At 47.7% G+C, this 22696-nt stretch overlaps 1 protein-coding gene across 1 annotated transcript; it reads left to right on the forward strand.

Annotated features, from left to right (window-relative positions):
- The first annotated feature begins 1995 nt into the window (after positions 1 to 1995).
- RHOB (ras homolog family member B) lies at positions 1996 to 4380 on the forward strand. The gene has a single exon (XM_005895656.3). It carries the CDS (start codon positions 2393 to 2395, stop codon positions 2981 to 2983), a length of 591 nt encoding a protein of 196 aa, XP_005895718.1. The 5' UTR covers positions 1996 to 2392; the 3' UTR covers positions 2984 to 4380.
- Positions 4381 to 22696: the final 18316 nt, after the last annotated feature.

Consider the following 22696-nt stretch of genomic DNA (forward strand, 5'->3'; position numbering starts at 1 on the left):
ATTGTAGTGGAGGTAATCCAATGTGAGGGAAGCAGATTTGGTCATTTGAACGAGGATAGCTCTTAAAGGATACTAGAACTAATGTCTTATTTGACCTGATGATATCTGTATCCATCTGAGATCTACATCTTGACACATGGATCACATTTTTCGCATATATGAGTAAATGGCTCAGTCACAGCTGGTGCCCAGGTTTGACTGGACGGTTAGCACAGACTGGAGTTTGAGATAAGAGACTTCCAGAAAGTTCCAACTAAGTTCCTAAGCATTTAAGTGAATTCTCCACAGTCATTTACTGATTCTTACATAGATTCTGGCATTGTGCCAGGGCTTCAAGATGCTGAGATAATAAAGAATCCGAGCCTTCCAATGGCTTCCAGTCAGAGGGGGAGTCAGAAGTAGGAGGCAATAACCTCATCATGATCAAACACTGAGGGCAGGAGGAGAAGGGGATAACAGATGAGATGGTTGGATGGCATCACCAATTAGATGGACATGAATTTGAGCGAGCTCTAGGAGTTGGTGACACACAGGGAAGCCTGGCCTGCTGCAGCCCATGGTGTCGTAAAGAGTTGGACACGACTGAGCGACTGAATTGACCTGAACCTCATCTTGATATAGTGAGTCTCTCCTTTCTGAAACACCAAGAAGCATCCCACTCCCTCCAGAATGGAAATGGCCCAACCTGTGTAGTTGTTTCCTCCACAACTGTTCTCCATCCTGAGTTTCAACTCTCTCTCTCTCAACCAAGGGCAGCCACACTAAGCTATTCTCTTTTGCTAGAATTCGTCCTACTTTTCCCCCACATCTCTGTTTTTGCTCAAGCTGTTCCTCCTTCCTGGGAGGTCCTCCCTCCCTCCCTCCTTCCATCCCCCTCCCCACCTTTTCTGTCCTTTAAGATGCTTTGACTTAGGCCCCTCTAGATCAGACACAAGTGTCATCTCCTGCCAAATACAAGGAGTAGATGAAATAAGTCCTGGTGGGTCGCCGGAGACTAGGGTTCTAGCACACTCCCCACCCTCAAACACACACTAATTTGTCCTGTTCTAGCCTGCAAGTTTCTCCGCCCACCCATCCGGACTTCAGCCTCTTCTTGCCTAATGGGGTGTGGGGTGGTTGGTTTTTATTGCACTACTTACTTCAGATAAACCAGGATCCAAATTAATCCTGCAAACCAGGACTGAGGCTGCCCTTTTCTGTCTGGTTACTTCCTGAGTGTACCTGAAGTTCTGCATTAGCCTCGATCTTCCTTTTTCACTGACCCTCTTTCCCTGAACCTTCACCTGGAGACCTAGGCTGGGTGCCCGAGAAAGGGGTAAAGTGACAAGCTTGTTAAAGCCGGAAACCGGAACCAGGCCCACCCACGAGGCACCCTGTAGCAGATCCAAACACGGCCCAGGGAGAGAACCCTCGTGGAAGGATGGGGGTGGCAGGCTGGACAAGGGGAGGGGCTGCTTCTAAAAGAAAAAAAAAAAACCAACAAACCACAACCTTGCTTGGAAATAAGCCTGTGTGCGTGTGTGTCTGCGTGTATGTGTATTTAAAAACAAAACCACGTTAAAGGAGTCGCTCCCTACCCCACAGGTCCGACCACCCGCTGGGAGTTTGCGAAGCAAGCAGGGCAATAGGAGTGGGAGAGAGTCATCCACGCGCCCACAAAGTGCCTCCTGTCTCGGAACCGCTTGCCCAGGCCCCGCGGGCTGCTCCGGGCAGCCGGCTCCAGCCCTTCAGTCCCGCGCGCACAAACTGCGGCGAAAGAGCGAACCTTGACGCAGCTAGAGACCCACAGCTCCCGCCGCGGCCGCAGACTCCCCAGTCGCCGCCTCTCCCAGCCCCGCGGCCAGGGCAGTCAATCAAGCCCGCCCGGCCCCGCCCGTGGGCTGCAGCGAACGGCCAATCAGAGCCAAGCTCCGCAGCGATGAGCTCAGTCGGCTTGCTTCCCATTGGACGGCTATATTAAGAAAGTCGCCGAACTCTTTAAATAGCGGGCGCTAGGGCCGCAGCCTGTATCTGCCGCCGCAGTCGGGCTGAGTTCGTGTTCTCTCTTGTGTCTTCGCCTAGGCCTAGGAAGACCCAGAAGGGAGCTAGGCCGCGTCCGCTTGCTCTGGCCACCTTTTGCTCACAAAGGCGCCGACCCGGGACCCGGGGCGAGGAGAGCGGCCGCCGCTCGGGAGCAGCGCGGAGACGCACCGTGCGCCCTATGCCCCCGAGTCCCCCACCGCCCCCGCCGCGGCAGCCCGAGCACAACGAGAGAACGCGCGCCATCCCGGGACCTGGGTGCAGCTAGCGACCCTTGTCCCCAGCGCTCAGCCCGAGGTGAGCAGTGAGCGGCGAGCGGGACGGCAGCGAGGCGTTCGCGGGGCCCCTCCTGCTGCCCGGGCCCGGCCCGCTCATGGCGGCCATCCGCAAGAAGCTGGTGGTGGTGGGCGACGGCGCGTGCGGCAAGACGTGCCTGCTGATCGTGTTCAGTAAGGACGAGTTCCCCGAGGTGTACGTGCCCACCGTCTTCGAGAACTATGTGGCCGACATCGAGGTGGACGGCAAGCAGGTGGAGCTGGCGCTGTGGGACACGGCGGGCCAGGAGGACTACGACCGCCTGCGGCCGCTCTCCTACCCGGACACCGACGTGATCCTCATGTGCTTTTCGGTGGACAGCCCGGATTCGCTGGAGAACATCCCCGAGAAGTGGGTGCCCGAGGTGAAGCACTTCTGCCCCAACGTGCCCATCATCCTTGTGGCCAACAAGAAAGACCTGCGCAGCGATGAGCACGTCCGCACAGAGCTGGCCCGTATGAAGCAGGAACCGGTGCGCACGGATGACGGCCGCGCTATGGCCGTGCGCATCCAAGCCTACGACTACCTCGAGTGCTCGGCCAAGACCAAGGAGGGCGTCCGAGAGGTCTTCGAGACGGCCACGCGCGCCGCGCTGCAGAAGCGCTACGGCTCCCAGAACGGCTGCATCAACTGCTGCAAGGTGCTATGAGGGCCGCGCCCGACCCGCCTGCCCCTGCCACTGCGGCTCCCCATCCCGGGCCCGTCCCCCACGAGCCCTGAGACGGGGAGACCCTTGCCCCCCCAAGGACCCCCACCGGACTGCCTGGCGTCTGCTTTCAGCCCCGGCAGCCGTGGCCTGGAGACTCGGGCTTTGGCGCCCAAGAATCGGCCGCGTGGTAGGCACCCGGCGCCCCCTTTCCAAGTGTCTGTGCGTCCACCTGTGTGGCACAGGCTTGGCCACCCCGCTGAGTGCCAAGGGTCCCCTGAACACCATTTTCTGAAGAGCCAAGCCTCTTCAGGGTGTGTGGCTGTGTGTATGTTCGACTCCCCGCTGCCGAGTTTTCACCCCACGCCAGCCCCTGCTCCCCGGACATGAGCTTGGCGCCGGGGTGCGGCCGCGCCCCATCGGATGTGCGTCTGTAACCAGTGAGCGCCTGCTATCCCCTGTCTGTAACATAGACCTCGGGACCTTCGGGAGGGGAGGGCTGGGGAGGATGGGGTGTTATATAAATATAGATATAATTTTATTTTCGGAGGTAGGATGGTGTTATTTAATGGTGGTGGTGGGTGGAGTGACAGGGCGCTAGAACAGCTCCAGCCGGGTCAGAGTGAGGCGTCAACCCAGCAAGAACAAGACTTGGCCATGTTTCCTACCCCTGGGGAAGACATTTGCAGCTGACTAGGGGCCTGAGAGGACACAGCTTCCAGACTCCTGTCTCCTGCCAGCCAGCCCCCGCCCCGCCACGGCGAACCCCTCACTGGCCATTGAGAAAGAGGGGTGAAGTGTGCTGCAGGTTGTTTTTGCCATAAGCGAACTTTGTGCCTGTCCTGCAAGTGAAAATTGTTCAGTCCAAGAAACTGATGTTATTTGATTTATTTAAAGGCTAAAACTTGTTTTTTTTCTTCTTTTTGGAACGAATTCTTTGCACAATTGTTTCATTGTTTGACATTTAATGCACTTGTCATTTGCATAAGACGGTAGCATTCTGACCACACTTGTACGCTGTAACCTCATCTACTTCTGATGTTTTTTTTAAAAAATGATGATGACTTTTAAAAAACAAGGAGAAGAAAAAGAAACCACTAATTTTTTTCTTTTGAAAAAAGTGGCAACACTGTTCTATTTTGCGATTTTATTTGTGCACGTATGCGCACTCTTTTGATAAAGGGCAGTAACCAGTATTAGGGCCTATCTAAAACCTTTTGTTGTTGTTTTTTTTTTTTCCCTCAAGGCAGTCTCTAAAGCTGTGTGAAATTTTCTCTGCATCTCTGTACAGAGAATAAACCTCCCCCTTGTGTCTCTTCTCCCCCTCCCTTCCCCATCCGGTGGTACTTCTACTAAATTGTCTTGTTTTTTTTATTTTTTAAATAAACTGACAAATGACAGTGGTGAGCTTATGATGTTTACATAAAAGTTCTATAAGCTGTGTATACAGTTTTTTATGTAAAATATTAAAAGACTATGATGATGACATTTATAAAATGGCTCCTGTGGTTTAATGATGTGTAAAAATCTTGTGAATTTGAGGGCAAGGGGAGAACTCTGCTAGGTGAGGCCCCACTAACTCTATTTCCTTCCAAGTGTTTGTAGGAAATGGGGATGAAATCTCTTTGAGGATGTGAGGGGGTTGGGTGGCCATGGATGACCAGGTTGCTCCTGCCCCAGGGCCAGAGGTTACCCAGGCTCCCAGTGCCACAACCTTTGACCTAATGTGAACTGTCTGAATGGCTTATACACTTGTGTCTAAGTCTATTATGGAGCCTGTGTATCCTACTCTTTGAAACTCGAAAAGTTGTCATTTGTGCATTCAAATAACTTTTTAAATACCTTTTTTTTGGTTTGTTTTTGTTAATCACTGTCTCAAAGACTGATTCCTGGGTTCCCTTCAGATCTTCAGGGGTTACAAAATGCCCCCCTGAGATTGTAGGATGTTATCTCTGACCTGAACTGGGTAGAAGTAGGGGAGAGCCCAAATCAGAAGCCAGTCCTTCTGCTGTGGAACTTTCATTTGCGTGTCTGTATGGAACCCAGAATGCTTTGTTCTAAGTACCAAGAGTAGCCGCCTTACCAACAGAACACTGGTGGTCTTGAGTGGCTGCTATTTAAAGTTGGAGCAGCCAGGTTCTGAGGTGGAAATATGATGAGTTCTAATTTCAGACACTCAGCCTGCTGCAGTGGGTCTCAGAACCAGACAGGCAGATTAACCTTCAGAGACCACATCAAAATCCCTCTACAGGTATGATGGCTCAAAACTGCCAGCCTCAGCAGCTTGTAGGAAAGGTAGCAGGTACTGCCAACCTCCCCCTACTACCTAAGACATGTGGTTTTTGTTTTTGGAATCAACACTTTATGGGTTTCTAGGCCTTAGTTGCCTGCCACTCATCCCATCCCTCTGCCTCCCTTCCCCCCAGGCAGAGCAGAGAAAGGCCCCTTTTAAAGCCCTTTGCTTTAAAACTTGAGGCTTCTGTCTCCCAGTCTTTCCCCAGACTCCCAAGAGCTTTTGCTGAGTAAGGCAAGCCTGGTTACTGGTGACTTTTCACCCACTTAAAAACAAACAAAACACATCAATAACAGGGCCTCCTGCACAGCCAGGCTCATTGGTTAACAGAGGATAATTGTCTGGGCTGCTGGAGGCAACAGAGCAAGGAGAGGGTCCACTTAAGCTGAGGGAAGGATCCGCAACCTCATCCTTTCCCCAGGTCCTGACCCCACACACCTCCATCCCTCAGCCATCTTTGTCTTCTTCATTTTCAAGACAGAAATTTCCACTGAAAAACAAAATGTTGACTTGCAAGTTTTACAGCTTGCAGATCCTTTGGTACCAGGGAGTGCCCGACTCTGGAGAAGAGCTCAAGCTTGGGCTCAGCGCCCAGGATTCAGCTTTGCAACTGGCCAAGAGCCTGGAGACCTTTTGAAAGGGCCTTTTCTGGGTTTCCTGCCTGCTCTAATCTGCCTGGTACCTATTGCTGTCTGTTTTTTTTTTTTTTTTTTTTAATTTTAGGAAGACAGCCACCCAGATGACGCATGGCAGCCTGGGTTATGCTTGTTTTTAAATGCATGGCATTTAATAATGCTGCCGGAACACACTCTTCTTGCTGCATTAGATCCAACTGGAAAATATATAGATGAATTGCTGTAGGCTGGAAAATCAATTAGGAAAAAAAGAGGCAAAACATCTGGTGTTACTCCTAGGATATGAACATTCATTTTGCACATTTGAAATAAATGTGCTGAGTTCATTTAATTGCCTGTTGAATAGTTTCATGGATAATAGTAGGGTGTTTCAGTGATCCTGGGCACTTCATAGCAAAGGGCATTGGCTTGGGTTCTTGTTTAATCTTAATTTGAAGTCAGTCTGGCTTGTGTTTCTAGGGTCTTTTTTCACATGTGTTTCTGTATACTTAAGGCTTTTCAAACTCAAGCCTGAGTTAGAATCACGTGGAGGGCTGGTTAAAACACAGATGGCTTGGCCTACCTTCCAGAGTCTCTGATCAGCACAACTGAGGTAGAGAACACGTGATGCTGATACTGCTGGTCCAGGGACCACACTTTGAGAACCCCTGGCTTGGAATAGGGAGAGTTCTGGTCATTATACCAGGGAGGGAGGTCGTTTCAGCAGTAAAGGGAGTCACATTCCTGAGGCTGATAGTGCAGTGGCCTGTAGCCCTGACTGCCCTACCTTAGGGAGCACAGCACTAGCTTTCAGAGAAGTTCCCAGAGAAGTTCAGGGAAGTTTTCAGAGAACTTCCCTCTTACGAGGACCCACACATAACCCCAGCCTTCTCTTCTTCACACTCTGGAACAACAGGGGGTTTAATGCCCTTCAAAAGATTTCTTTCTGCCATTCCTGGGTTCAGAATGCAGCAGCACTCTACTCTGCTAAGACAGAGTTGCAAAAGCAAATAAGACACAGTCCTTGCCCTGGTGGGTGAGGCAGTTCCAGGAAGGCATCCACTGAGCATGCTCAGATGGAGACAGCAGGCCCAAGGCACACTAGGAGCCAAGGGGAAGGTGGGAAGGGCTTCACGGAGAAGGAGATGTTTGAACTGAATCTTAAAGCAGGAGTGGGTGATGTGCAGATAGAAGATACAGCTTCTTTATATTACTGTGAGCCTGGCCTCTGGAGAATACAGCTCTCTTGGGTGAGAACTACCTTCTACTTTTAGCCCCTCTGGCATGCATTTCTTCAGTAAAGAAAAATGATGTTCCCCAGCCAAATCAAACACAGCCTCTCCCCAGCCCTCCCTGTCCACACACAGACTAGGAATGGAAGTTGGTGATGATGGTTTCATTGTTTTCTCTGTGCCTCCCAGGGATGCAGGGCAAACACAAGGGCTAGCTTTGTGAGAACTGTACTCCTGGAAACACGTAGCCTGGGCTCAAGGACATGGCAACACCCCAAAGGGACCTGGTACTCCAGCCTGTTGTGGGACAGACTCTTAACCACTTTACTTGGTACATCTTCTGGCTGGAGAGAGAAAGTGGGTACTCAGGCTGCTCTTTCATTCAATTCTTGCAGCCCCTTTCCTGACCTGAGAGGTGTAAGAGTCTGGAGGACCCTGGTTCATTGCTTCTGAATATTTATTGTTGACTAAAGGACACTGTGCCTGGTACTGGGCTAGGAGCTTGGAACTCAGTAGACAAATAGGCAGGCACGGTCCCTCCCCACATAGAGATTTCAATCTCTATGTCTGTACAAGTAATAATAACAATGATGATGACAATAGCTACTATTTATTGACTAGGCATCAGGCCCTGTTCTAAGCTCTTTATTTGTTCTATTTTATGTCTGTATTGGGCTTCCCAGGTGGTACTAATGATAGAGAACCCGTCTGCCAATGCAGGAGACATAAGAGATGCAGATTTGATCCCTGGGTTGGGAAGATCCCTTGGAGGAGGGGATAGGAACTGTGGTCTTAGAAATTAGACCTTAGGCAACAAGGAAAGGGAATTCCTTCGTCTTTCTGAGGCCCTACTCTAGGTGAATTTAAGGTATTGCTGGGTGATAGTGGAGAAGGCAATGGCACCCCACTCCAGTACTCTTGCCTGGAAAATCCCATGGATGGAGGAGCCTGGTAGGCTGCAGTCCATGGGGTCACTAGGAGTCGGACACGACTGAGCAACTTCACTTTGACTTTTCACTTTCATGCTTTGGAGAAGGAAATGGCAACCCACTCCAGTGTTCTTGCCTGGAGAATCCCAGGGACGGGGGAGCCTGGTGGGCTGCCATCTATGGGGTCACACAGAGTCGGACATGACTGAAGTGACTTAGCAGCAGCAACAGCAGCAGCAATGGGATGTGGGGAGGGAGGGAAATTTCTGCTCCAACTGGGAAGAATATTATCCACGTCTGAGCAGGTGGGAAAAAGAAGCAGCACTTCTGAGGTTTTCCGCCACGGTGCTTTGAGCTGGGATTAGAGAAAGTATCACCAAGTAAAGGCATTGTGGGATAAGAGTTGTGGTTGTGATGCTCAGCCATCCTGCTTTACATGAAGATTGGTTTCCTCATTGCCAACCACAAGTCAGGATGCCTACAGGCATTATCTGGCACAGAACTGGGTGAGCTGACAAGTGGGTCAGCTGAACCAAGAGGGAGTCATTAGGGCACAAGTGGCAATGGAAATCCTTGGAGAAGAAATGAGATGATCCAGGAAGAGTTTGTGGAGTGAGAGGGGATTGCAGGTCAGGTCCTAACCTCCACAGTGAAAAAGTTGGCTTAAAACTCAACATTCAGAAAACTAAGATCATGGCATCTGGTCCCATCACTTCACGGCAAATAGATGGGGAAACAGTGGAAACAGTGACAGACTTTATTTTGGTGGGCTCCAAAATCACTGCAGATGGTGAGAGCAGCCATGAAATTAAAAGATGCTTGCTCCTTGGAAGAAAAGTTATGACCAACCTAGACAGCATATTAAAAAGCAGAGACATTACTTTCCCAACGAAGATCCATCTATTCAAAGCTGATTTTTCCAATAATCATGTATGGATGTGAGAATTGGACTATAAAGAAAGCTGAGCACCGAAGAATTGATGCTTTTGAACTGTGGTGTTGGAGAAGACTCTTGAGAGTCCTTTGGACTGCAAGGAGATCCAACCAGTCCATCCTAAAGAAAATCAGTCCTGAATATTCATTGGAAGGACTGATGCTGAAGCTGAAACTCCAATACTTTGGCCACCTTATGCGAAGAACTGACTCATTTATAAAGACCCTGATGTTGGGCAAGATTGAAGGAGGGAGGAGAAGGGAATGACAGAGATGGTTGGATGGCATGACCGACTCAATGGACATAAGTTTAAGTAAACTCCGGAAGCTGGTGATGGACAGGGAGGCCTGGCGTGCTGCAGTCCATGGGGTCACAAAGTGTTGGACATGACTGAGCGACTGAACTGAAATGAACCCCCACAGTGAGCACAAAGGCCGTGTCTGCTCCATCAGTGCTGTGTCTCTACTGGCCAGTAGGTGTTGACCCATACGAGGACCTCAATAAGTAGCAAGAGAGTGAATGCATTGATTAAGCAAAGGACAAAAATTTAGGGAGCACCCACTTCTAAGAGACCCAAGGAAGTGACAAAGGCTGAGAACACCTGCTCCGGGGCATGAGAGAAAGGTCAGTTAAAAAATGACAGGACTGTACGAAGGGTCACACAATCCACAGATACTGGATACTCAGAATTAAGCAGATAAATCACTCTGTTCTGACAGGAGTTATGTATGACATAGCAGTGACAAGTAACCAACTGTTTTTGCTGCAGAGGCTGAGTCTAGGGAAGTTAAGAAAGTGCTCCTGTGAGGCCAGGCCTTGGGTGCCAACAGCAACTAGGGAAGGCCTTCTCTGTACCCCACCTCGCAGGAATCACGACGTGCTCTTGGCCCGGTGAGATTTCTGGGGAGGTCCTCCTAGAGACCCCAAGATGAGCAGGTGGTGGAAGCACATTTCTTGGGCCGCGGGCCACCCTCCACAGGACCACCTGGGGGTCTGGGAGTCCTCAGTGGTTGGTCTCTGCTGTGGGCTGAGCTTCAAGCATCAGAGGGAGGTGGGCAGTTTTGGTTTCCGGGTTGGGAGCTTGGCATGACTGGCCATGCTTTTCATTTTAGAAACCATGATCTGAAAGCACAATTCTAAGGGGGTATGCAACCAGGCCTTGCGCTTTAATGACTGTGTGTGACCTCTGTCCTCTGGCTGTCATTTGGAGCTATTTTTCTTCTCCCTTCAATCTTGAAAAGGGAAGAAACAAATCTTCCCAGAAGCAAGTTTCTCATCCCTTTGTTAATGATTGATTTCATTTGATTCCAGGACTTGTTTAACCTTTGGGTAAGCAATTGAAACCTTCTGGAGGCACCTAAAAGGAATGCAGGAATGTGTGTGCTATTTAATGATAGAGAGATTATAAATGGGACTCTGACAGAATAAAAAGTATTATTTATATGAGTGCTAAAAACAGTCACTTGTAAAATACACACTCGTCCGTAACAGCCAAATATGGCAAAGCATGATATCTGGTCGCATAACCAGGCTGACTCTGTAAATAGGGAGATCAGTCCATCTACTCCCTTCCTCTCAGCTGAGCAATTCTGTGGCTCCAGATTTCCTCCCAGAAAGTCTAGAATTGTAGACCAAATGGAGATCCAAGCTACATGTACAAGATAACACCAGCATAAACGAGCCAGTCTGGGATCTCTGAAGGTGTGTGTAGCTGTGCCAACAGAGAATTGTTCAAAGTTTTTACTTCATGGGTAATGGCAGAAATTACAGACTGTATCATTGGTTGCCTGCCAAATCTAAACGCATGAAGATGAAATGCCATGAAGGCAAAACAATTCAAAAAGGAAAAAGACTACTAATCAGGCATAAAATGCCATGAGTTCTCCAGTAGACTGATATGATCCAACCTCCATCCATGACCTAGTGACCAACTAGTAAGAAGGCTCACCAGTTAGCCAAGGGAATTCAGAAGGCCCAGCATCATCATGGGGTATGATATGGGCCGAGGGGGGGGGGTGGGGTGCAGAGCAGGGCCCAGAAACAGCGGGGACCATGGACCAATTCTGGGCACCTGTAACCCTCTTATCCTTAGCTGGAGTGGGAAGAGATGGTAGCTCAGGGAGTTTGCCAGGAACCTCAAGAAAGGGGCAGGAGGAATGCAGTGCAGGTGTGGGCCCCCGCTCTGTCACGTCACTTCTCCTTCTGTATTGCCCATCTTTTTCACCTGCAGGGAAGTCAGGCTGCTTGGTGGGAAAGTTGCGGCTTATAGGCAAAAGCCCCCGCTCTGTCCTTCACGATCTGAGCATTATTGGACCAATTACTTTACCTTCTTCTGCCTCAGGTTCTTTCTTTGTAGAATGGAAATAATTTTGGAGATTAAACAAGATCAAACCAAGTACTCAGCACAGAGCCCAGCGCATTCTAAGTCCCAGTAAATCTTGATTAACCCTCCCTCTCGTGGATACATCTTAGCACCTTAAGCACAAGTAGGAGTGGGATAAATCTTGCTGGATAAATGAGTGTGTAATAATAACCACTCATTTGTTTGTCAAGGACGTTTTCAACGATAAGCTCCTCAGGATATCACATCATCCTCATTTTTGCAACCTCAGCATCCAGCTAGAGGTTGGGCATGTAGTAGTTGCTTAGTAACTGCTAAGTTACTGAATAATATCTCAGTTCAGAGGGTCCTTGATAATCTGGAGATTTCTCAGGGTTCAGTTCAGTTCAGTTGCTCAGTCATGTCCAACTCTTTGCGAGCCCATGGACTGCAGCACGCCAGGCCTCCCTGTCCATCATCCAACTCCTGGAGTTTACTCAAACTCATGTCCATTGAATCCGTGATGCCATCGAACCACCTCATCCTCTGTTGTCCCCTTCTCCTCCTGCCTTCAATCTTTCCCAGCATCAAGGTCTTTTCAAATGAGTTGCTTCTTCACGTCAGGTGGCCAAAGTATTGGAGTTTCAGCTTCAGCATCAGTCCTTCCAATGAACACTCAGGACTGATCTCCTTTAGGATGGACTGGTTGGACCTCCTTGCAGTCCAAGGGACTCTCAAGAGTCTTCTGCAACACCACAGTGCAAAAGCATCAATTCTTCGGCGCTCAGCTTTCTTTGTAGTCCAGTTCTCACATCCATACATGACTTCTGGAAAAACCATAACCTTGACTAGACTGGCCTTTGTTGGCAAAGTAATCTCTCTACTTTTTAATATGTTGTCTAGGTTGGTCATAACTTTCCTTCTAAAGAGTAAGTGTCTTTTAATTTCATGGCTGCAGTCACCATCTGCAGTGATCTGGTTACACAGGATGAATTTGGCACTCGGGAAGGAGTACCCACTGCTTGGGTCCCACAGGATGTGGTGGCAGAAGCTGAGCCATTTGAATGCCAAGAGGAAACTATGGGGGACCAGACGGCTTTCTTCCTAGGAGCATGGTGCTCATGAATCCTCAGCAGAGGCTGGGCAGACCCCATATCCGTCTGTTGATGAATAACACATAACGAAGAGCAGGTGGGCAGCACACAGAGCCAGGGAGACCTTGCCTGCCCTCCTCTCTGACATGGCCACAGAGTGAAGAAAAATCGGTAACTTCTCCAGATGACAGGAATACCAGGAAAAATGCTGACAACTCATAGGTGATAGGGAAATATATGCTAGAAAGCTCTAGCCATTAGTCCTGGGTGTGCAAGACCCAGGGCTCAGCTGCTATGTTTGTAACCTGAGCAAGTTAAGTCCCTGCCTATTATGCTGCTTAGCAAAACAAGCAGACTGCACACCCACCATGAAAGGGAAAACAAAGAAATGAGGAGACTTGATCACCTGACCACAGCACCTCTGAGAGCAAGAGCCCAGAGCTTTATTTCTGCAGAAGTTTACCAAACTTCCCGCAAGTGAGCTGGGCCGACTGGTTCTCCTGGCACAGAGGTAGGAGCTGAGCTTAATTAAACTGCAGGATTAGACCGGAGCAGAGGTCTTTGTTCAGAGTTGGCTCCAATTTTGTTTGTCATTTTTTACATTCTCGTTGAATAAGAGCAGAAAAATGGAATCATCAGGGACAGAGCACAGGGAGAGGGGTGTGGTATGGAAGCTCCCATTCAAAGGTGAACCTCTCCCTGTGCACCTTCTCCATATTTTGGCTTTTTCAGATAGCTGACCTTGAACTTGAGTTCCTGGTAATGCCGGACCTTGACTGGATCTGGGTCAGTGTCCTGGGGAGGGCCAGCTACCGATCAGAGACTTGGCTGTTCCCATCTCACTTTGGCAGGTTTTCTCCAAGTGACTGGGAAACAGATACTTAAGTCAACTGTGCCAAGTTCCAAGATCTGAGGACTCTAAGCCAAATCTGGGGGTTGGTGGCCTGGTGACCTCCAGGCCTGGGGAGGTTGTACTCTGGCAGTCAGTGGTGGAAGGCGAGGTCAGGGATGGCCACTTGCCTTATCATTTTTGGAAGCAAGGGCTAGTTTCAGAGATTGGGCTGGAAATGGACACTGGGATGAGCTGACTTTTGGTTCATCCTCTTCAAACCACACTAAGATTTCTGAGCCTCCGCTTCTTAACCTTGGTCAATAGGGCAAGGGCTAACATGCCATTTGAGCTCAAGGAGGTAGGACTTGCATTAGATCTGAATTTGCTTTCTGGAGGCCAGTAGAATAGGCCATCGGATGGGATTAGCCCATCAGATCCTGGTAGTTCAGGAACCAGAGAGAGAGAAACTCAATGGATTAGGGCTACCAGGTATGGATTTAGGCCCTGGTGAAAAAATCTGGGGGCTCCATCTCAAGGACAGACAGGCTAAAAATCTCCATGTGGGATTTGATGCAGCTCATGTCTGGACACCTGATCCTTGCTAATTAGTATGGTCTGCCATCATACAGGCTACTACAGCGGTCAGAACATGAGTTGAGGGTCATGAGTCCTGCGTCCATGAACATGTCTGTGCTGCTGCTGGTTGACCCCAGTTCAAAATGTAGTGGAAGGAATTCAAGCATCAGGTGGTGGAGCTCTCAGAAGGCGAGAACCGCTGATGGTGCTCCCAGGTGCTGGAGAAGAACAGGAGGAGGGGAAGACAGAGGGAGCTAGCTAAGGGTGCTCCTTGGACAGGTCCCCTGAAGACACAAGCCTGAGTTTTGTTCCCACTAAATCTTCAAAGCAAGGCTCAGACTTCATCTGCCTTTCCTGACTTCCTCTATTTTCCTCTTGTATTGAAAACACATTCTTTTGTTTAAAAAAAAAGAAAAGAAAAATAATTGAATGAAAAACAGAGTAGTTTTAGTTTAAAAAAATAAAAAATTAATGAAAGAAAAGGAAGAGTAGTTTTAATTAAAAAAGGAAAAATTACAATGAAAAAGTAGTCTCAATTAAGAGAAATTAATGAAAACAAAGAATAGTTTTAATTTTAAAAGGAAAAAAATTAATGAAAAAAAATCCCACATTGTTCCTTCCTTATCACTCTCAACCCTCTTCAATGTAGTCATTCATCTGTTATCTGACTCCATCTAAAATGAAGTCTACTGGAGCATAGGGACCATGTCTTATAATGACTTGTATCCCTGGCATCTAGACTTGGGCCTGGTCCAGGTGTTGAGTAAACATTTGTTGAATGACAGACTAAATGAGGACCTTTCATGAGACAAAGAGCTTGTGGCCCTGCTGGGGAGGCAAAAATAACACATGTGCAGAGAATACAAGGCACAATTAGTGTTGAACTATATGGCTTTTCACCAAGAAGCTAGCTTGGGGTCTGCTGGCCTACTGGCCTTGTCTGAAAGTTTGGGGAAGGAGGGATGCTTCTGTTAGAATGTGAGGACCATGAGAGCATGGCCTTTGTTCATCGCTGCATGCCTGGCATGAGGTAGGTGCTCAATAAATATTCCTGGAATGGAGGCACTTCAGTTGTTCTAGTTTGTTTCCTTAAAGTAGAGAGAAATGCTGTTGTTGATTAACTTGTCCTCAAACTATGAAGGCAAACTCCAAAAGGAAATACACAGAATCGGAAAATCCCTACTGATGGGGCAGGCTTCAAGGCAGATGACCTGGGTAGTCACACAGAACCTGGTGCTCAGAAGCACCCTGACCTAAGTTTAACGTAATGCACTTGCCATTTTGAAATTCTCAATTTTTGAACGGGGAGCCCGCATTTTCATTTTGTCCTGGATTCACAAGCTATGTAGTTTGCCCACAGAAGGAGACACTGTCAATCCACCGTGTGGGCCAGCAGAAGCAAGGAAGCATCTCTGGTTCTGGGCACCTACCTGGCAAACCTACTTGCCCTGTGGACTCCTGGGCAGCTTGTGGGGGCAGCCATCCAGGTGCTGTCTCCTCTTTCTCCCTTGGTCCATGTCTGTCGCAGCTTCTTTGCTTGGTTCCATCTGCCCTGAAGTGACCTCAAGAGTGGCAAAGCCACCACAGCCAGTGACCTCACACCTCTTGTCACTGCAGTGTATTGTCACTGCCATGGGGAGGACTTTTCCCTACCCGTCTGACACTTTATGGCACACTTCATAAACAGTGGCCTCACCAGTATGGTTCTAATAGGATCTCCCCACCCTCCCTTTTCAAGGAATTTGGGGCATCTTTCCTCCTGGGTTGAAGGACACTGAGGGTACCCTCAGAGTGCCTTTTGCTGATGTCAACCATTTTCCTGTTCTTTAGAGATGAATCCAAGGAATCCTCTAGGTAAGGATGAGTTTACAGACAACTGGAGCACCATCTTAGGGTGGGGGTGATTTTTCTCTCCCTCTGGTTCAAGGTCTTTGATCTTGGTGGGCTGGAGCCCTCCTGCAGTGCCCAGTGCCCTGCTCATTCCCCTTAGGGAGCCCAGCAGAATGTCATGCTTGTAGGGCATGTGGTAGCAGAGGCACCTAGAGAAAATACCTTATCCCGGGGACCCATGCTTGCTGGTCTGGCGGGGTGGGCTGGCCACTGGTAGAGTCATAGTTCATCCTGAGAAACACCTCCTCCCTCTACTTCTGGAACACAAGATAGGTGGGGTGGCCAGGCTTTGGAAAGGGGACTCTGAAAGTCATACCCATGTTGCCCAGCTCCTGTCTCCCACTATTTCCTGCTGCTCTGGAGCAGAGCTGGGATGGAACCAGTGGGCTCAATATCTCCTTGAAAGGCTGCTTTCAATATATCTCTAGTTTCCAGATATATTCTGGGTGTCCTGTGAGCAGTCACGGGTGTGCGTCCCTGGCATTGCTTTATCAAGAGCTCTTCTGGCTGAAGTCAGGGCTCAGTAGCAGGACAGGTGCATGCCAGACTTTTTAAGTTGGCCCTGAGTAAGTGTGAATATTTCCTACTGCTGCTTAGACAATAACAACAACAAAAAAAAGGGAATTCGGGTTCATAAATTGAAAACAAAGATCATGCAGGCAGATTTTCACAATTTAAAAAGTCAATGCCATTATTAGAATTAAGTTTTTTTTTCCTGTAAAATACTATTGTGTTTCCCAGGTGGCTCAGTGGTAGAGAATCTGCCTGCTAATGCAGGAGACAATGGAGACTCTGGGGTTCTCGGTTCGATCTCTGGATTGGGAAGATCCCCTGGAGAAGGAAATGGCAACCCACTCCAGTACTCTTGCCTGGAAAATCCCATGGACAGAGGAGCCTGGTGGGCTATGGTCCATGGAATCGCAAAGAGTCAGACAACTGAACGACTGAGCATGCACACACTCACTGTTGTTTAAAATTTCTATATACTGTCACAAGTGGGATGGAGACCACATGTCATTCAGTTCAAGCTCCTTGTTTTAAAGATGGAAAACTAAAACTAACAAAAAGACAAAGATGGAAAACTGAGGTCCCTGGAGTCTGGGGGTGCTTCCCAAGGTCACTCAGATCACTAGTAGCAAAATAAGAACTCAGCTCCCCTCCAAGCCTCAGGCCCCTTCTCTCTCTCCAATATAAAGTTCTTAAGATATTTTAGTTATTAACTAAACAGTCACAGTTAAAGAGCTCAGCAGTAGCTGGAGCAGGGTATGCTGTGTTTTCAGTACACTGGCAGTAAAACCTCAGTGGGTTTTATGAGTACAGATGGTCCCAGACTTAGCACGTTTCAATTTTTGCTTTTTCAACTTCTACAATTCAGTAGAAACCATACTTTGAATTTTGATCTTTTTCAGGGCTAGTGATATGCAGTGACACACTCTTATGTTACTGTGGAGTGGCCGCCGCAGCTCCTAGTCAACCATACAATCATGAGGGTAAACAACTAACACAGTTACAACCACTCTACCCAGACCCATTCTGTCTTTCAGTTCAGTGTTCAATCACATGAGATGGACAACACTTTGTTATAAAACAGTTTTTGCTTTAGATGATCTTGCCCAACTATAGGTTAATGTAAATGGTATGAGGGTGTTTAAGTTAGGCTAGGCTAAGCTATGATATTTGGTAGGTTAGTTTACTAAACGTATTTTCTTCTTACAGCATTTTCAACTTACGGGTTTACTGGGACATAAACATATGGTAAGTAGAGGAGGATCAGTATTATTTTTTTATTTCATCATTCATCACCAATTGTTTATTGATCAAATGCTTTGTGCCAGGTCTTATGGTCAGTACTATTAATCAAATATCAAGTAGAATCAGATATGGTTTGTGCCCTCAAAAACAACTTGTAACTAGAAATGTCTCTATGTGTGCGTGTTCATGAACATAGGGACATGTACCCCAAGCTAGAAGCCCCCTCCATAGTATCTTTTATAAGAGATCACTTTGCCTTCCACACAACCAGTTAAGAAACTAGGCTTGATAGCTTTAGCCCAGTGACTCGGAAGTTGGAGGAGTTAACATTCTCAGTGTCCCAACAGGTAGAGGTGTCTTTCTCTGTTTTATTTCCAGCCCAGAGCCAAAGGTGGATTCACTGGCCCTGAGTGTGCTGTTTCATTGGCTAATGGAGGCACTTATGCCAATGATTATCTGTGCCTGTGCTCAGTCACTCAGCTGTAGCAGACTCTTTGCAACCCCATGGACTGTAGCTCACCAGGCTCAGTTCTGTGCATGGGACTTTCCCAGCAAGAATACTGGATCAAGTTGCCATTTCCTCCTCTAGGGGATCCCTGACCCAGGGATCAAACCACATCTCTTAAGTCTCCTGAATTGGCAGGCAGATTCTTTGCCACTGAGCCACCTGGGAAGCCCATGCCAATGATTAAACATGAGCATACATGAAATCACAGACACACACACACACTCACTCACTCTCACACACACACACACACACACATTATGTAGAACCAGCTCTAGGATCACAGACTGTCAGTTCTGAATTATATGATCTTTATCAGATGAGAAAATTGAGACCCCAACCACTTGCTTAGTTGTTAATTAGTTAATTCAGATAGCCAGTGAATTCCTTAAACCATTTAAACTTTTTGTTTATTCAGGAACTAAAAAAATGGGAAGTGGTTTCTCTTAGAAGTGACTTCATCTGAAACATCATCACTCCTAAGATTAACATCTTGGAGAGGCATCAAGGTGGCTATGGTCTCTTGCGGTTCCTTCATAGAACCCCCGGAAGTCATGGCTATTGGGGAGGATTCCAAGCAACTGGAAGTCACATTAGACAGTCCCAGATACCAGCTGCCCCCTCTAACAGAGGCCTGAAACACCCCAGCTGGGGCTGGGGCAGGTGCTGGGCAAGCCTCCACCCCACCTCCCGCCAGCCCAGTGAGTCCTTACGGGGAGCTGGAAGGGTGGCGGGGAGGGATGAAGGGTGTATTCACAGCACAGGCCCCACCACAGGATGTTTTGGTCTGAGCATGGGATTATTGTTCTCCCATCAAAGTCCAGCGATGAAAGCCATTCAGGAATGCCCTGCGGAGGCAGGAGGTTTGCTGCCAGACCCTACCTCAGTAATCAACTCATCCCATCCACAGACTCAGGACCCAGGGCTCCTTGAGTGGGAGAGATGTCCAAGTCAACTGAGTCCAAGTTCCCACTGATGGGTTCCTTCCAGAGAATTCTGCTCCTGCCTAGACTCCTCCAAAGACAGGGCGTTGCTCATTTATAAGAGCACCGTTTCCAGCTTTCCTAGGGAAAGGCCACTTTCCTGGAATGTTGACCTAGGGGTCTCAGCCCTGCAGCCTGGGGCTCACCCTGCTCTCTGCTCTCTGCTGCTCTGGGGAGGTTTGAGTTCAGTGTGTAAGACGCTCTGGGCCAGTCATCCGCAGGTCAGTGCTTGACTCTCCCTCCCAGATGTGGTTGTGAGACCCTAGCCTCTTCTGAACAGGGGGATCCTGAAAGCATGAGCTCCAGATCTCCTGGAAAATCAAAAGCCAAATAGTCCAGTCGCAGACTGACCAAAGCAGAGACAAACAGGGCTGTGGTCTTCTTGGCCCCAGGCTTCTCAGTGACATGGAACATGGAAGCCATAGAGCCACTGGGGTTTTCTACCTCTTGCCCTACAAACTCTGCCAGAAGTGCATCTTCTTACCCCAGGGCTGACCTCTATTCCTCTCCGACCTCCCATCTCAACATAAATTCTAGCTGGAGGTAGAGAGTTTTCTAGGTGTTTTTGAAATAGCCAGAGGAAAGACCACCATGCTGCCTGCTGGTCATGGTTTTATGGGCTCCAGCTTGGGGAGTCAGGGCCCCGGGGCCGGGCTCACTAGGCATTGTGTTCTGGGCTGCTTGTCACAGGGGCATATGGTCGGATGAGCAGTGGGAGTGAGTGGAGATCTGGGTGCTGGGACAGGGACCCCAGCTTCACTGTCACGTAAGACTTGACCTCCAGCCATTTGGCTGGTATTGGATAAGAGGTGGAGGTCAACACTGGGCCAGGTTGCAGTGCCACTGGGGGAGTTCTCAGAACAGAGTGTGACCTGACGCCCCAGAGGTGACCCTAGAGGACTGGGCAGTGTTTTCCTGGACTGTTCCTTAGTGAACTCACCCAGGCACATGGCCCTTCCCTTTCATCCACTCAGCAACATTTATATTCAGCAGAGTAGTTCTGGCAAAAGCAATTCTTTGATTGCCTGCCTAGTAGGATGAGCAACCCCCCTAGGGGTTATTTGGACAAGAGTATAAACGCTCTCAAGAATGTGACCTGACCTAGCAAGTACAGGGGGAAATCAGAAGAGCTTCTTTAAGGTCTTGAGGGATGAAGTGGTCAGTTTGAGGGGCAGGTGGATGACTCTGTCTTGGCTCCTATTTCTTATGCACACACTTGTTGTTTAGTCACTCAGTCGTGTCCAACTCTTTGCGACCCCATGGACTGTAGCCCACCAGGCTCCTCTGTTCATGGATTCTCCAGGCAAGAATACTGGAGTGGGTTGCCATTTCCTCCTCCAGAGGATCTTCCTGACCCAGGGATCGAACCCGTGTCTCTGTTGTCTTCTGTATTGGTAGGCGTGTTCTTTAACATTAGTGCCACCTAGGAAGCCATATATAGGATCCTAAAGCCCAAAGGGGTTTCCCGGGTGGTTCAGATGGTAAAGAATCTGCCTGCAATGCAGGAGACCTGGATTTGATCCTTGGGTTGGGAAGATCCCCTGGAGAAGGAAATGGCAACCTACCCCAGTATTCTTGCCTGGAGAATCCCTTGGACAGAGCAACCTGGTGGGCTACAGTCCGTGGGATCACAAAGAGTCTGACATGACTGAGTGACTAATTAACACTTTCACACTTTCACAAGCCCAAAGACCAACATGAATTATTCTGCTGATCAGCAACTAGACTTGAATTATCCTGCCAGGCCAACAATGGCATTGGGCTAGAGTTACACTAAATAATTCAGCCTGAGAAGTAGACTGCCAAGGATTTTGGTGACTCCCAGACTACTTAACTGGGCAGATGGAAAGAAAATGGAAGGGCAGATGAGCCTGGGGTCAGAACACTCTATGTCCCCTCAGGGAAATGGCTGGGGCTTCCCTCAAGTAGGGAAGGAGATTCACTCTGTAGGGGGTGGGGCTATATGGAATTGCTCTTGGAAAGAATCATAGATCTAAGCATGAGCTCTGTTCAGCCCCAGGTCTGTGTGAAGAGGAAAAGCTCACTGAACTTGGACTCTGCCTCATTCAGGATGAAGACCCTGCCATGATTAGGGGACCCTTTTACTAGCAACTGCCTTGTCTTGATTCCAGCCACTCTTGGCCCTAGGCTGCAGTCACCGGGCCTCTTTCTTGAGGAGCAGAGATATTGGCCACTGTGAGGATGGGCCCTGCTAGAGATCTGGGGCAGCTGCTGGCCTGCCAGGCGCTGTGGGTGGTCAGGACCAGAGCAGAGCAAATTTGGTCACAGTGCAGCCTGGGGAGTTGGTTTCTAGGACCCTTGGTGGCTTTCTTACCCAACTTTCATCTGCAGCTCCTACAACTGAGGCTACAACAACAAAGCAGACCCTCCATACATCTTTCATGAATGGATCTGTCAAATAATACACAATGAGTCAACTTCTCTGGGGCTCAGTTGGTAAAGAATCTGAGTGCAATGTAGAAGATGCAGGTTCAATCCCTGGGTCAGGAAGATACCCTAGATAAGGAAATGGCAACCCATTCCAGCATTCTTGTCTAGGAAATCCCATGGACAGAGGAGTCTGGCAGGCTACAGTCCGTAGGGTCACAAAGAGTCAGACACAACTTAGCAACTAAACCACCACCACCACAACTTCTCTACCTCAGGAAGCAGAGCTCACTTACTCTGACATCAAAGATTTTCTTTGGTGACTTGTAAAATTGCAGAGTCTTATTCCTGAGATAACCATCATTAGCAAACACCGTGAAAGAGCATTAAGGATAACGCCATAGAACACTCTCGTTAAAATGTGACCTTTTCATTTTTGCTTCAAATCTGTTTTATTTGCTCAATAACAACAAAATAATTATGTAAAAAACATTTTAATTTTCAAAATTTTATAATTCTTTATTTATTTATTTATTTTTAATTGAAATATAATTGATTCACAGTGTTCTTTAGTTTCAGGTATACACCAAAATGATTCAGTTACACATATTATTTTCAGATTCTTTCCCTTATAGGTTATTACAGAATACTGAGTAGAGTTCCCTGTGCTATACAGTAGGACTTTGTTGCTTTTCTGATTTATATATAGGAGTGTATCTATTAATCTAATATCCCTAATTTATCCCTCTCCCTCTTTCCTCTTTGGGAACCATAAGTTTGTTTTCTATGTCTTTGGGTCTGTCCGTTTTGTAAATAAGTTCATTTATATCATTTTTTAAGATCTCACATATGTGATATCATACGTATTTGTCTTTCTCTGACTTTGTTCACTTAGTATGATCATCTTTAGGTCTATCCATGTCGCTGCAAATGGCATTATTTCACTCCTTTTAATGTTGAGTAATATTTCATTGTATACATGTACCACATCTTCTTTATTCATGATTTCATTTCTTGGCTATTGTAAATAGTATTGCAATGAATATTGGTTTCTTTTTTTTTTTTTTAAGAATAAATTCTTAATATCATCAAATATCCAGTGATGTTTAAATTTCCAGTTGCCTTACACACTTTTTTTTTTTTTTTTCCTTGTTAATTTTCTGTTTAGTTGATCTATCCATAGGTGTGAGTGGGGTATTAAAGTCTCCCACTATTATTGTGTTATTGTTAATTTCTCCTTTCATACTTGTTAGCATTTGTCTTACATACTGCGGTGCTCCCATGTTGGGTGCATATATATTTATAATTGTTATATCTTCTTCTTGGATTGATCCTTTGATCATTATATAGTGACCTTCTTTGTCTCTTTTCACA

The sequence above is a fragment of the Bos mutus genome, chromosome 11 (genome assembly GCF_027580195.1).
Source record: "Bos mutus isolate GX-2022 chromosome 11, NWIPB_WYAK_1.1, whole genome shotgun sequence".
NCBI classification, from domain to species: domain Eukaryota; kingdom Metazoa; phylum Chordata; class Mammalia; order Artiodactyla; family Bovidae; genus Bos; species Bos mutus.